Raw genomic sequence first — 12,700 nt, 5'->3', positions numbered from 1 at the left:
ATCTGAGCCACCAGGGAAGCCCTTTAAAATAAGCAGTGTAATATAAAATGTTAAATACCTTAAGGGAAGAAGAAAACAGATTAATAATTGTATTAGGTAGTTTTAAACTTTTTTAAACAATAACTAAAAATTCACTTTTAAAAGCAAATAAGCATATCATAAAGATCTTCTAAACAGCCCAAGATGCTTTATACCTGGTCAGTCAAATAAGTCCTTCAGAAAGAAAGGAGAATATTTTTCTTGAGTAGCTAAAGTAACATGGATAGTCCAACCATTTTCTTAGAAATATACCTATAAGTGTACATGTATAAGTGTACACATAGTTATAAGCTTATATGTGTATATATGTACACACATATAATATATATAATAATTATTATATGCATACTTTCTATAGTGCCATCCAATCATTCAGTTATTGCAGTCTTTACTGACAATTTACATAGTAACTTCCAGTAAAACTTAATATCATAATTAATTATACAGTTTAATTAGTAAACAACAATAGAGAAAAGTCATTCTGTATTTTACCTCATATTTTGGATATACGGTTTCCTTCATGACAGATACTGGAACAGAGAATTTGGGTGAAGTTAGATTCCAAAACAACTTTGTAACTCCTGGATAAGCAGACACCTTTGAAAATAACATAAAAAGGCTATTAGAAACTAATAAATAGCCCCTAGGATAAACACTCAAGCTTCTATCAAAATTAGTTCTAGTTCCTGAGAAAATGAAGTGATTGGTTCCACAGTCTCTGAAAATCTGGGAAAGACAATTGATCATACAATCTGATCTGATAAGATTAGCAAAAATAAAAAGTCAGCAGTTTCAAGTGATGCCAAGGATGTGGGAAACTAGTAAAATCACACTAGAGGTAAACTGGTCGTTTCTAGTAAAATAGAAAAATGTACATGCCACACGATCCAACAATTTCACTTCTAGCTATATGGTCTAAGGAAATTCTTTCACATATGCATGAGGAGATATGTACAAGGATGTCGATACAGCATATGAAATAGCAAAATCATAGCCCAATCTAAATGTCAATTAATAAGTAGATGAATAAAATGTATTATATTCATTTAACTAAACACTGTAAAGACATTCCAGCACAAACATTATCAACCATAGATGGATCTTGTTGCTAAGTCACTTCAGTCGTGTCCAACTCTGTGCAACCCCGTAGATGGCAGCCCACCAGGCTCCCCCGTCCCTGGGATTCTCCAGGCAAGAAAGAACACTGGAGTGGGTTGCCATTTCCTTCTCCAGTGCATGAAAGTGAAAAGTGAAAGTGAAGTCGTGTTCGACTCATCGCAACCCCATGGACTGCAGCCTCCCAGGCTCCTTCATCCATGGGATTTTCCAGGCAAGAGTACTGGAGTGGGGTGCCATTGCCTTCTCCGAGATGGATCTTAGTAGCATACTATTTAACAGTACAATAAGCATGATTTAGAAAGATAACTACAAAGTCACGTCATTTATATAAACGTTCCTAGAACACACAGAACTACAGGATTTATTGTTTAAGGTCACAAGTACACCTAATAAAGTAAAAAATCATGGAGTGGGGAAAAAAACACAATTGTAACAGTAACTGTCCTTGGGTAAAAAGGAAGAGAAATGGAATTAAGAAGTACAAGAGGACTTAATCTGTTCTTTAAATGTCTTTTAAAAAAACTGAAACAAGTATGACAAAATGTTAATTACAAACACACATGTAGTCATGTGTTCGTTAGTTTGGTTTCTGTATTTGTTTCCTTCAACTTTTTCCAAATAAAAGTTGAAATTTTTTAAAAATTATTTGGGAGGTCAAGAGGAATCCCACAATGAAATGTGGAATATAACAAAACAATCTAATTGTATTATAAATATATGAAACAATCTCAATGAAAGGAGAAAGAAAAAATTGCTGACCTTAGTAACTTTGGAAATGAGTAAAGTATATAACACTACAGGCAAAATAAATTGTACATTGTGCTACACTGTAGTTGATAAGGTTATTTTCCACAAGAATATGGGTAAATAATTCTGAAATTTCTATACTGGAATAATTAGGTAAATGGATGGAGTGTGGGGGCAACCAGGTTTGTCACTAACTATTGGGAGTTTAAAGATTAAGCAGGGGACGAGGTTAGAACGATCCATGTGGTCGTGAATTAGAGGTGGAGACATCAGTATGAACTCATGAATAGCTTAAGTTAGACAAAGATGGTTACATATAGAAATATCACACTATGTGCATTTATTAAATTTATTATGTATATTAAAATATGTGTATTTATAGGAAGGAGTTAGAATACAGGCATGTATTTGTGTGAGCTGAGAAGGCCTAGAAGCAACAGAGACCTGGGGGCAACAAGCACATCCAAAGGCCAGATCTTAGTTTCTAATTACATTCTCCAATAGGGACCTGAGACTTCCTGTAGAAATGGCTGATTCTGTGGCCTGGCACAGGAAATAAGCAAGATGAGCCTGGAACATCTGCACTGCCAGTAATTAAGTGTTAAAAAAAAATTCCACAGTGATAGGGTCTGTCAAAGGGACACAGGAGACAACTGAAGGAGCTCTCAATGACCAACGCTCAACAGTCTTAGCAAAATAATAATAAATAGTATTAGAGTATAACTCGGGCTTCCCAGGTGGGTCAGCAATGAAGAATTTGCCTGCAATGGAGAGACTTAGGAGATACCGGTTCAGTCCTTGAGTGGAGAAGATCCCCTGCAGAATGGCATGGTAACCCAACTCCAGCATTCTTGCCTGGTGAATCCCATGAACAGAGGAGCCTGGTGGGCTACAATCCATAGGGTTGCAAAGGGTCAGACATGACCAAAATGACTGACCACAACTCAAAGTATAAACATCTATGAGTCTTACTGATATAAGCAAGTGACTGAATAAATAAATGGGAAGAAGAGATATCCTGTCCGGGTGAATTCAAATTAGTTTTTATAGATAATCTGCCCTCAAGGAGACGGAGCGTGGCTCTTCGTTTCTTAAGTGTGGGCTATATATAGCAACTTCTTTCCAGACTACAGTATGGAAAGGGAGCAAAAAAGAAAAACTTCACAGTGAAGCATTCTGGCAGACACTGCCTCAGCCGGACAATTAAGGTCAACATCAACAATGGTAAGTCATCACATTGGTAATATGTACTCTGGATATGATAGGATGAAAATGGCACCTCAGTGGTCTTCCTCCCAAAATCACATAACACACAATCAAATCAAAAAGAACATCATGTGAGACTTTGCTAGTGGTCCAGTGGTTAAGAATCACCTTGCAATGCAGGGGATGCTGGCTGAGGAGCTAAGATCACACATGCCACAGAGCAATTAAGTCCGTACGATATCACTGAGACCAGAGGCAGCCAAATAAAATAATAGATATTTGGGGAATAGTCTACAAAATATCTGACAGTACTCCCCCAAACTGTCAAGGTCATCAAAACAAGGAAGTCCCAGAAACTATCACAGCTGAGAGAAGCCTAAGGAGACATGGCAACTACATGAAATGTGGTATCCACTTCTATCCTGGAACAGAAAAAAGGACATTACCTTAAACTAAGGAAATCCAAATGAAACATGGATCTTAATTAATCATAAAGTATAAATATACTTTATGGTTATTTGGTTCATTGGTTTGAACAAATGTATCATACAGCTGTCAGATGTACTGGGAGTTTTCTAGGGCTATTGTAGCAAATTACCAGTGGATGGCTTAAAACAACAGAAATTAATTCTCTGAGTTCTGGAAACAAGAAGCCCAAAATCAAAATGTTGGGAGGGCCATGCTCCCTCTGAATGCTATAGAGAATTCTGCCTTGCCCCTTCCTGGCTTCTAGTGGTTGCCAGCCACCCCTGGCACTCCTTGGCTTGCAGTGGCATTGCTCCAATTTGCTTCTATCAGCCCATGGCGTTCTTCCCTGTGTGTCTATGTGTTCACAGGGTTTTCTCCTCTTATAAGGACAGTCATATTGAATTTAGATATGTAGAGCTTACCCTAAATCCAAGATGATCTCATTCCAAGATTCTTAATTACATCTGCAAAGACTCTATTTCCAAGTAAGGTCACATTCATGGGTTAGGATCTGGATATATCTTTTGGGTATGGAGAGGGAAATGGCAACCCACTCCAGCATTCTTGCCTGGAGAATTCCATGGACAGAGAAGCCTGGTGGGCTATGGTCTATGGTGTCACAGAGAGTCAGACACAACTGAGCAACTGAGCACATATCTTTTGGGGACCACTATTTACCCATCATTATTGTATTAATATAATAATAGGGGGAACAGAGTGGGAAATCTCCATACTGTCTTTGTAATTTTTCTGGAAGTCTAAAACTTTTCTAAAAAATAGAGTCTACTATCAATAAAATAATAATAATAAAACAAACAATAAAAGAAAAAATGTTTAAATAGTTGGAAGTGAAAAAATTAATCAGGCATTCATGACAAGATTTGAAGAATTGTGAGTTTTTTTAATTATAGCTGTTTGAGTCCATGGTATTCCTGGTAATTATGTTTTCTGTAACTTTCACTAACTCTGAGCAATACTTAATTGGACCAAACATTTTCCCCAACAAGATTTGTGGCTTCCCTGGTAGCTCAGGTGGTAAAGAATTTGCCTGCAATACAGAAGACCACAGTCCAATCCCTGGGTCAGGAAAATCCCCTGGAAAAGGGAATGGTTACCCACTCCAGTATTCTTGCCTGGATAATTCCATGGACAGAGGAGACTGGCAAGCTACAGTCCGTGGCATCACAAAGAACTGGACACAACTGAGCGACTAAGCACGCACACACGCATGAAATCTTAACAGAATTCCTTGGTGGCTCAGCAGTGAAGACTCTGCCTGCAATGGGTTAGGAAGATCCCCTGGAGGAGGATATGGCAATCCACTCTAGTACTCTTGCCTAGAGAACCCCGTGGACAGAGAAGCTTGCTAGGCTGCAGTCCATAGTGTTGCACAGAGTCAGACACGTCTGAAGCGACTCAGCAGCAGCAGCACGAAACCTTAACAGCCACCATCTCCTGGAGCATGGCTGTTACACAGACTTTTAGAGTAATATCCAAAGACCCAAACACCGTAAATAAAAATTCACAATTATAAGCTGATACTGAGTCTTCACCACTTTTATTTCTCAACTAGATCACATTTCTTCTCTACCAACAGAGTATTTATTTAGAGAAAGGTAGATTTTTTCAGATGCTATGTTCATTCGTGTACCATAGAAATTCAAAATTGTTTCCATCTCATTCATCCTCTGTTTTGGTGGACACACTGCATCCCTTTATGCTGCATAGACCTAGAGTCAGGAATTCCTTGATAAAAGATGAAAAAACTCTTCCAAAATCAGTTGAAAATTCTTCTTCCAAAGATCACCTAGAAATTAAGATTTCAGATATTCAAATGATATGTCACATACAATGTGGTAAACCTTTCCTTGTAGTAGATAGACTTTCAGCAGCTTGAGCATCTAGAATAAAATTATTTCCCTAGAAGAAAGTAATATACAAGCTTCTAAATGTGAAGACAGAAAAATTTATCATTAAACAGCACTATTTTGTTCTCAAGGAAAAGCACCTATGCACTTTCAGGAGAGATATGTCAAATTAAACTAGCAAAGAAACACTCATCATGGTATACCAGTTTCCCCAACAATCCTCAGAACTTTCTAAGAGAAAATCAGGAAAACAGAAGCAGCCAGATCGGTGGCTGTTAGAACTTGATTGCAGAGCAAACTGAATTACTAACTATAATTTAGTAATTATGGAGCAGGGCTTCCCTGGTAGCTCAGATCGTAAATAATCTGCCTATAGTTTAGGAGACCCAGGTTCAGTCCCTGGGTTGGGAAGATCTCCTGGAGATAGGAATGGCAACCCACTTCAATATGCTAATCTGGAGAATTCCATGGACAGAGGAGCCCGGTGGGCTACAGTCCATGGGGTCACAAAGAGTCAGACATGACTTAGTGACTAACATACATACACACACACAACTATAAAGCAAGCTAGGTTAATTAGTTTAACAGCACCTGCACAGCCCCTAAGGTTACTATGTATATTACAACCCAATGTAACAACCATGTTCATACTAAAGACCCAATAGTTTCAGATTTCAAATGCAACAAACATTTTTAGCTGTACAAATGGTCATTTATTACACGTTCTTTTTAACTAAGTTTAATTTTTTAGCACTGGTCCAACAACCATAATTTTTATTAAATTTTTAAGCTAATTATAAATTCACATGCAGTTTTAAGAAATAACACAGAGACTATCTTTTACCCAGTTTACCTCAAAGGTAACATCTTGCAGAACTGTGGTACAGAATCACAAACAAAATATTGACATTGATATAGTTAAGATATAGAACATTTTCATCACCATAAGTGATCTCATGTTGTCTTTTATAAACACACTCCACTCATTCCCACCCACTCCAATCCTGAAACCCTGGAAAACCCGAATCTGTTCGGCATTTCTGTACTTTTGTCATTTCCTGAACGTTATATAAGAATATCATCCAGTATGTAATGTTTTGGAATTGGTTTTTTCCAGCATAATTCTCTGAAGATTTATCCTTATAGTTTATGTATTCATCCTGCAACATGCTTAATAGTATTGATGGTTGCATGTTTATTTTGATTTTTTAACTGTCAAACTATTTCAGGGGTCTGAGAAGGGAGTTTTGTAGGCCTTTCCTTAACATTATAGAGCTATTCAAATTATCTATTAATATTTCATATTGAGTGAGTTGTGGTAGTTTGTGTTTTTTGAGGAACTGCTCTATTTTGTCTAAGTTGTCAAATTTATGTGTGTAGAGTTGTTTATACTGTTCATGGGGTTCTTGAGGCAAGAATACTGGAATTGCTTATATAAATTGCTTATATTAACAACTGGATTTGCTTATAGTATTGCCTTACTAGTCTTTTGATGTCTGTAGGGTCTGCAGTGATATCTATTTCATTTCTAATATTAGTAATTTGTGTCTTTTCTGTTTTGTGTCAGTTTTGTAGAGATCAATTTTTTGTAAGAACTATTTTGTCTCAGTGATTTTTCTCTATTGTTTTCAACTTCAGTGATTTCTGTTCTTCCTTATTCTTTTCCACCGCTCACTTTTGGTTTATTTGGCTCTTCTTTCTCTAGGTTCTTGCTTAAATTATTGATTTGAGACTTCTCTTTTTTAATTGGAAGCATTTAGTGTTATAATTTTTCCTCTTGGCATTATCTCTGTTCCACAAATTATGATATGTTATATTTTCAATTTAATTCAGTTTAATTGGTTTTCAAAGTACTTTTTAAATCCCTTGATACACCCTCTTTAACCCATGAATTAATTATACCTGTATTGTTTAGACTCCAACAGTTTGGAGATATTTCTGTTATCTATGCTATTGATATCTAGTTTGATTTCATTATGGATTTATCTTGGTATATCTTCTGCAGGAACTCAAAAAGAGTAAGTATTCTGCTCTGATTTGGTGTAGTGTTCTGTACATTTCAATTAGATCCTGTTAGTTGAGAGTCATTGATTTTTCTGTATCCCTGCTGATTTTCTAGTGTTCCACCAACTATTTAGAGAGGAGCATTGAGGTCTCCAATTGTAATTGTGAATTGTCTATTTCTGCTTTCAGTTCACCAGCTTTTGCTTTACATGTTTTACAATTCTGCTATTTTGTGCACATGCTTTTTAAGACTACTATGTCTTCCTGGCGGGTTGACATTTTTGTCATAATGTAATCTCCTTCTCTGTCTCTTGCAACTGTCTTTGCTGAGAGGTCTACTTTATCTGATATTAACATAGTCACTCCTACTTCTCTTTGATTAATGTTTGTATGACTTATCTGTTTTATTCTTTTACTTGCAGCCTCTCTAAATCATTATATATGAAGTCGGTTACTTGCGGATAGTAAATAGTTGGGTCATTTCTTTTAATCCACTCTGCATTCCCTGTCACTTAATTGGTGTATTTAGACCAATAATATATTTAAGTTAGGGATTTCATCTGTCATTTCATTTTTGTCTTCTGCTTGTTCTCTCTGGTTCCTCTTGTTTCTCTGTTTTCTTTTCCCTGCTTTCCTTTTACATGGACATATTTTAGAATTCCACTTTTATTTATCTGTGGTGTTTATGAATACGCCTCATAGATTTTTAGTCTTGCTCTAGGTGTTACATTATATAAACATAACTTATCAAAGTCTACTGATGTCTGCACTTTACCAGTTCAAGGGTGTGTAAACCTACCTTCTTTTATGTCTCCTTTCTTCATTTATAATGCAGTTGTCTTAAACATTTCCTCTCTATACATTTAATGGTATGGTAATTTTTGCTTCAACCGACAGACATCATTTAGAAAACTCAAAACGAGGAGGAAAATTCTTTATTGCATTTACTCACATTTTTGCTTTACTTGTTTTTGTTCCTTCTAGATATTCCAAGATTTCATCTTTCATCATTTAAGAACATCCTGCAGGCTTTCTTTCAGGGTAAATCTGTTGGGTGACAAATTCTCTTACTTTCCTGTCATCTGGAAATGTCTGGATTCCCCTTCATTCTTGAAGGATATCTTCTCTGGATATACAGGACTCAGGGCATACCGTTCTTTCCTTTCAGCATTTGAAAAATGTTCTGCCACTTACTTCTGGCCTCCATGGTTTCTGATGAGAAATCCATTATCACTCCAACTGTTTTTCTCCTGTAGGTAGCATATGGTTTCTCTCTTGCTGCTTTCAAGATTCTTTTCTTTGTCATTAGTTTTCAGAAGTTTGACTATTAAGTGACTTGGTTCATATTTCTTTGGACTTTTCCTGCTTGGAGTTTGCTCAGCTTCCTAATATGCAGGTTTAAGTCTCACTAAAATGGGGAAGTTTCCAGTCATTATTTCTTCCTAAACATTTTCAGTCACCCCTCTTCTTTTTCTTCTCCTTCCAGGACTGTGATAACACAAATGTTAGATCTTTTACTTTAGTCCCACAATTAACAGACTCCTGAGGATCTGTTAATTTTTTTTTTCCTTTAGTCTATTTCTCTTGGTTGCTCAGACTGGATAAATTCTACTATTTTATCTTCAACTTCACTTCCTATCTCCTCCATTCTACTTTTGAGCCCATCTGCCAAGCATTTTACTTTGGTTATTATATTTTTTGAATTCTAAAATGTCTTCAGTTTCTTTACTAAGTATTTTCAATGTTTTTTACTAAGACCTTCTATTTCCTTTCTAAATCTTCTTATTTTTAAAAAATTTTTTCAAGTGTGTTCATGATTATCACTGAAGCATTTTTAGAATGATGGCTTTAAAATCATTGTCAGACAATTCTAACATTTCTATCATCTAAATGATAGCATCTATTGGTTACCTTCTTATATTCAGTTTGAGACTTTCCTAGTTCTTGGGATGGATTAGCAATTTTCTATTGAAATTCGGATACTTTGCTATGAGATTCTGGATCTTATGTAAACCTTCTGTTCCAGCTGACACTCTGCTGGGCCTCCTCTGATACCATCGCAGTGGGGAGAGAGAGAAGTGGCTCATTACTACTAGGTGGGGATGCAAGTCCAGGATCCCCATGCGGTATCAACTAACACCATAGAAGGGAAACCTCATGACCATTCTACCAAAACGAAAGTCCCAGCCCCACACGGCCTTCTTCAACACCACCCTGTCAGAGGTGTGACAGTGCCTTCTCGTATTCTGTGGCACAGTGGTAAAGAATCTGTCTGCCAATGCAGGAGATCCAACAGACGCTGGTTCAATCTCTGGGTTGCGAAGATTCCCTGGAGAAGGGAATGGCAGCCCACTCCAGTATTCTTGCCTGGAGAATCCCAAGGACAGAGGAGACTGGCAGGCTACAGTCCCTGGGGTCCCAAAGAGTCAGATACAACTGAGCACACACATTACATACTTTGTAAAAGTAGTTTTCCTACAAGGCCTTTGCTGGTAGGAGTGAGGGAAGGACCAGGGCCACCATTTTTTCTGTGGTGTTTGGCTAGGGTAGCTATTGTTTAAAAATTGTGTCGTGCTAGGCTGCCCCTTTCCTGGTTCTTTGGCTAAAAAGAGTAGGCTTTGTTTGGACTTCTTTGTGTCTTTACCTAATTTTCTTTCCAGGTTACCAGGTTTTTTTTTTAACTTGAAATTATAAAAAGGATTTATCAAAGGATATACGAGGCAGAAAAGGAAACTCAAGGAACTAACTTGCCACCGTGTCATTTCTTGGATCCCGAAGTTCCTGGTTAGAGTCTCAGTCTCTGCACCTTTCAGATCTGCCCTGTTTGTAACACCCAGGTTTCTACTTGTACTTCGCAGGAAGAATAGGAAAAAGAACTTCCACTGCATCATTCACAGCAGTGGAAGTCTCACAACTAAGTTTCAAGAAACCACCTCTTGTATGTGTATTAAGTTGCTTCAGTCATGTCCGACTCTTTGCAACCCCATGGACTGTAGTCTACCAGGCTCCTCTGTCCATCGGATGCTCCAGGCAAGAATACTGGAATGGGCTGCCATTTCCTCCTCCAGAAAGTGAAAGTGAAGTCGCTCAGTCATGTCCGACTCTTTGCGACCCCATGGACTGCAGCCTACCAGGCTTCTCCATAAGGATCTTCCCAACCTAGAACTCAAACCCAGGTCTCTTATGTCTCCTGCATTGGCAGGCAGGTTCTTTACCAACTGTGCCACCTAGGAAGCATATTATCAAACAAGAATATCCATAATTATGTTTAAAGGCTATTAAAATAATCTCTCCTTTTTCAACCACATATCTGCATGAAGCCAGAATTTCCCTCATATAGTTCAGTCAAAACAACTTATCGCAAAATTGAATGCAGAAGCAAGCATAAGAATCCAGCTGTCATCCATTAAGCCAAGCATTAGATATTTGCAAAAAGTTTTACACTACTTCTTTGTTTTAAAAAATATAATTATTTTTCATAAAAAATATAGCATGTTAACATATATTATTTTAGTAGGTTATTTTTCATTTAAAAAATAAACACTTAAGCATTTTCCCAGTTTTAACTTCCAATATTGCAAATCTCAATAGATACAAGCCACATAAATAATTATTGAAGTCCTCAATAATTTTTAAGAACATAAAAAGGGTCCTGAAACCAAAAAGTTTGAGAGTCTAAGAGATAGAGAAAACTAATATTAAAGGAAGCTCTTACTTCCTCCCCTAAGAGTTGTAACTGTGGTTTGTGAGCACTCGGGCCAGTTCCTGGTATCAGTTCAGGCAGTATCCCTGGTCTTGTTGGAACGACAGCAACATATTCTTGACTGACATCCATAACAGGAGCTCCGTGCAGTATTCTACAGTGTGAAAAAAAATTTTTTAAGTCATTGATAAAGCAACAGGTATTTACTCTCGTTTTATATCTCTATGAAATAAACACACTGACATTTGATATCTACACTAAATGAGACTTCACTGGTGGCTCAGCTGGTAAAGAATCCACCTGCCAATGCAGAAGACACAAGAGATGCAGGTTCGATTCCTGGGTCAGGAAGATCCCCTGGAGAAGGGAATGGCTACTCACTCCAGTATTTTTGCCTGGAGAATTCCATGGACAGAGGAGCCTGGCAGGCTGCAGTCCATGAGGTCACAATCAGTCGGACACAACTGAGTTGCACGTGCATGCACGCATCTATGCTAAATAGATACCGTGCCGAAGGCAGATAATTCAAAACGGGGAATAGCTCAGAAATAATTTATGTTTGCTTCTGAATGTATTTTAGTAGTAACCTTTGGGTGGTTTTGTTTTATAATATAGTAATAATAAATTCACTCTATGAAAGTCTCATTACACAGAGGTAAAAAGTTTCCTACCTTCTGATTCCTAACCTGCTCCCCACTCCAAGCTCATGGGAAATGGTTTCATTTCTTAGCCCAAGGCAAACCATCACCCTAAGAAGAACTGCCTGCTCACATTAAGGTTTTTCTTTCTTGATTCATATCTTGCCGGGATGAACATAAAACAGGTATGGCAGTAGGTCTTTACTTCTGGGCTACCAACTCTATATAGGGCTTCCTGAGTGGCTCAGAATGTCTTCCCTGTAGCTCAAAAGGTAAAGAATCTGCCTGCCAATGCAGGAAATGTGGGCTCGATCCTTGGGTTGGGAAGATCCCCTGGAGAAATAAATGGCAATCCCCTCCAGTAATCTTGCCTGGAGAATCCTATGGACAGAGGAGGCTGGTAGACTACAGTCCATGGGGTCGCAAAAGTGTCAGGCACAACTTAGCAACTTAACAACAACTAACTATATATACATAAGAAGAATATACATAGGAGGTTTAAAACTTATCAACAAAAGCCTGAATTAAACCAAGAGATGAGGTAAATCAAAATCTGAAGGCAAAATGTGTCATTAATGACTGACTTACAGATGGCTTGAAATAACATTTTTGTATTATAACACTGTACAAAATATATAAAATGAGTATAAAGTGGAACTACACTGACTATAGCCATATTTCAATTTCACTTGAAAGTGGAGCCTATGTTCCCTTGAACGTTTTGGTATACCATTACCTGAACAATCACTTTAGAGCCACCAGATGTGAAAACAAAGCACACACATCTCAAACTGCCTGCACATAACAATATGCTGAAATCCTCAGAGTCTATCATATCAAACCAGCTCTTAAAAATCAGGCCCACCCAAAGCTAGGCTGGAGAAGACAGGGCTTTGCCAAAATAGGTT

The 12,700-nt window shown here is 37.5% G+C and overlaps 1 protein-coding gene across 5 annotated transcripts in view; it reads right to left on the bottom strand.

Moving 5' to 3' along the window:
* TTC6 (tetratricopeptide repeat domain 6) overlaps window positions 1-12,700 on the bottom strand; it is a 215,766-nt gene that overhangs the window by 90,773 nt on the left and 112,293 nt on the right. For all 5 annotated transcript variants that reach the window (XM_070775481.1, XM_019983232.2, XM_070775482.1 and 2 more), the window contains 2 exons: window positions 11,167-11,308; window positions 532-636 (listed from right to left, as the gene is read on the bottom strand). In XM_070775481.1, the coding sequence (XP_070631582.1) occupies window positions 532-636; window positions 11,167-11,308 (247 nt within the window). The remainder of the gene's footprint in view (window positions 1-531; window positions 637-11,166; window positions 11,309-12,700) is intronic.

The sequence above is a fragment of the Bos indicus genome, chromosome 21, assembly GCF_029378745.1.
Source record: "Bos indicus isolate NIAB-ARS_2022 breed Sahiwal x Tharparkar chromosome 21, NIAB-ARS_B.indTharparkar_mat_pri_1.0, whole genome shotgun sequence".
Lineage (NCBI taxonomy): Eukaryota > Metazoa > Chordata > Mammalia > Artiodactyla > Bovidae > Bos > Bos indicus.
Note: the sequence above shows the minus strand (reverse complement) of the source record. Positions and strands in the feature narration are given on the sequence as shown.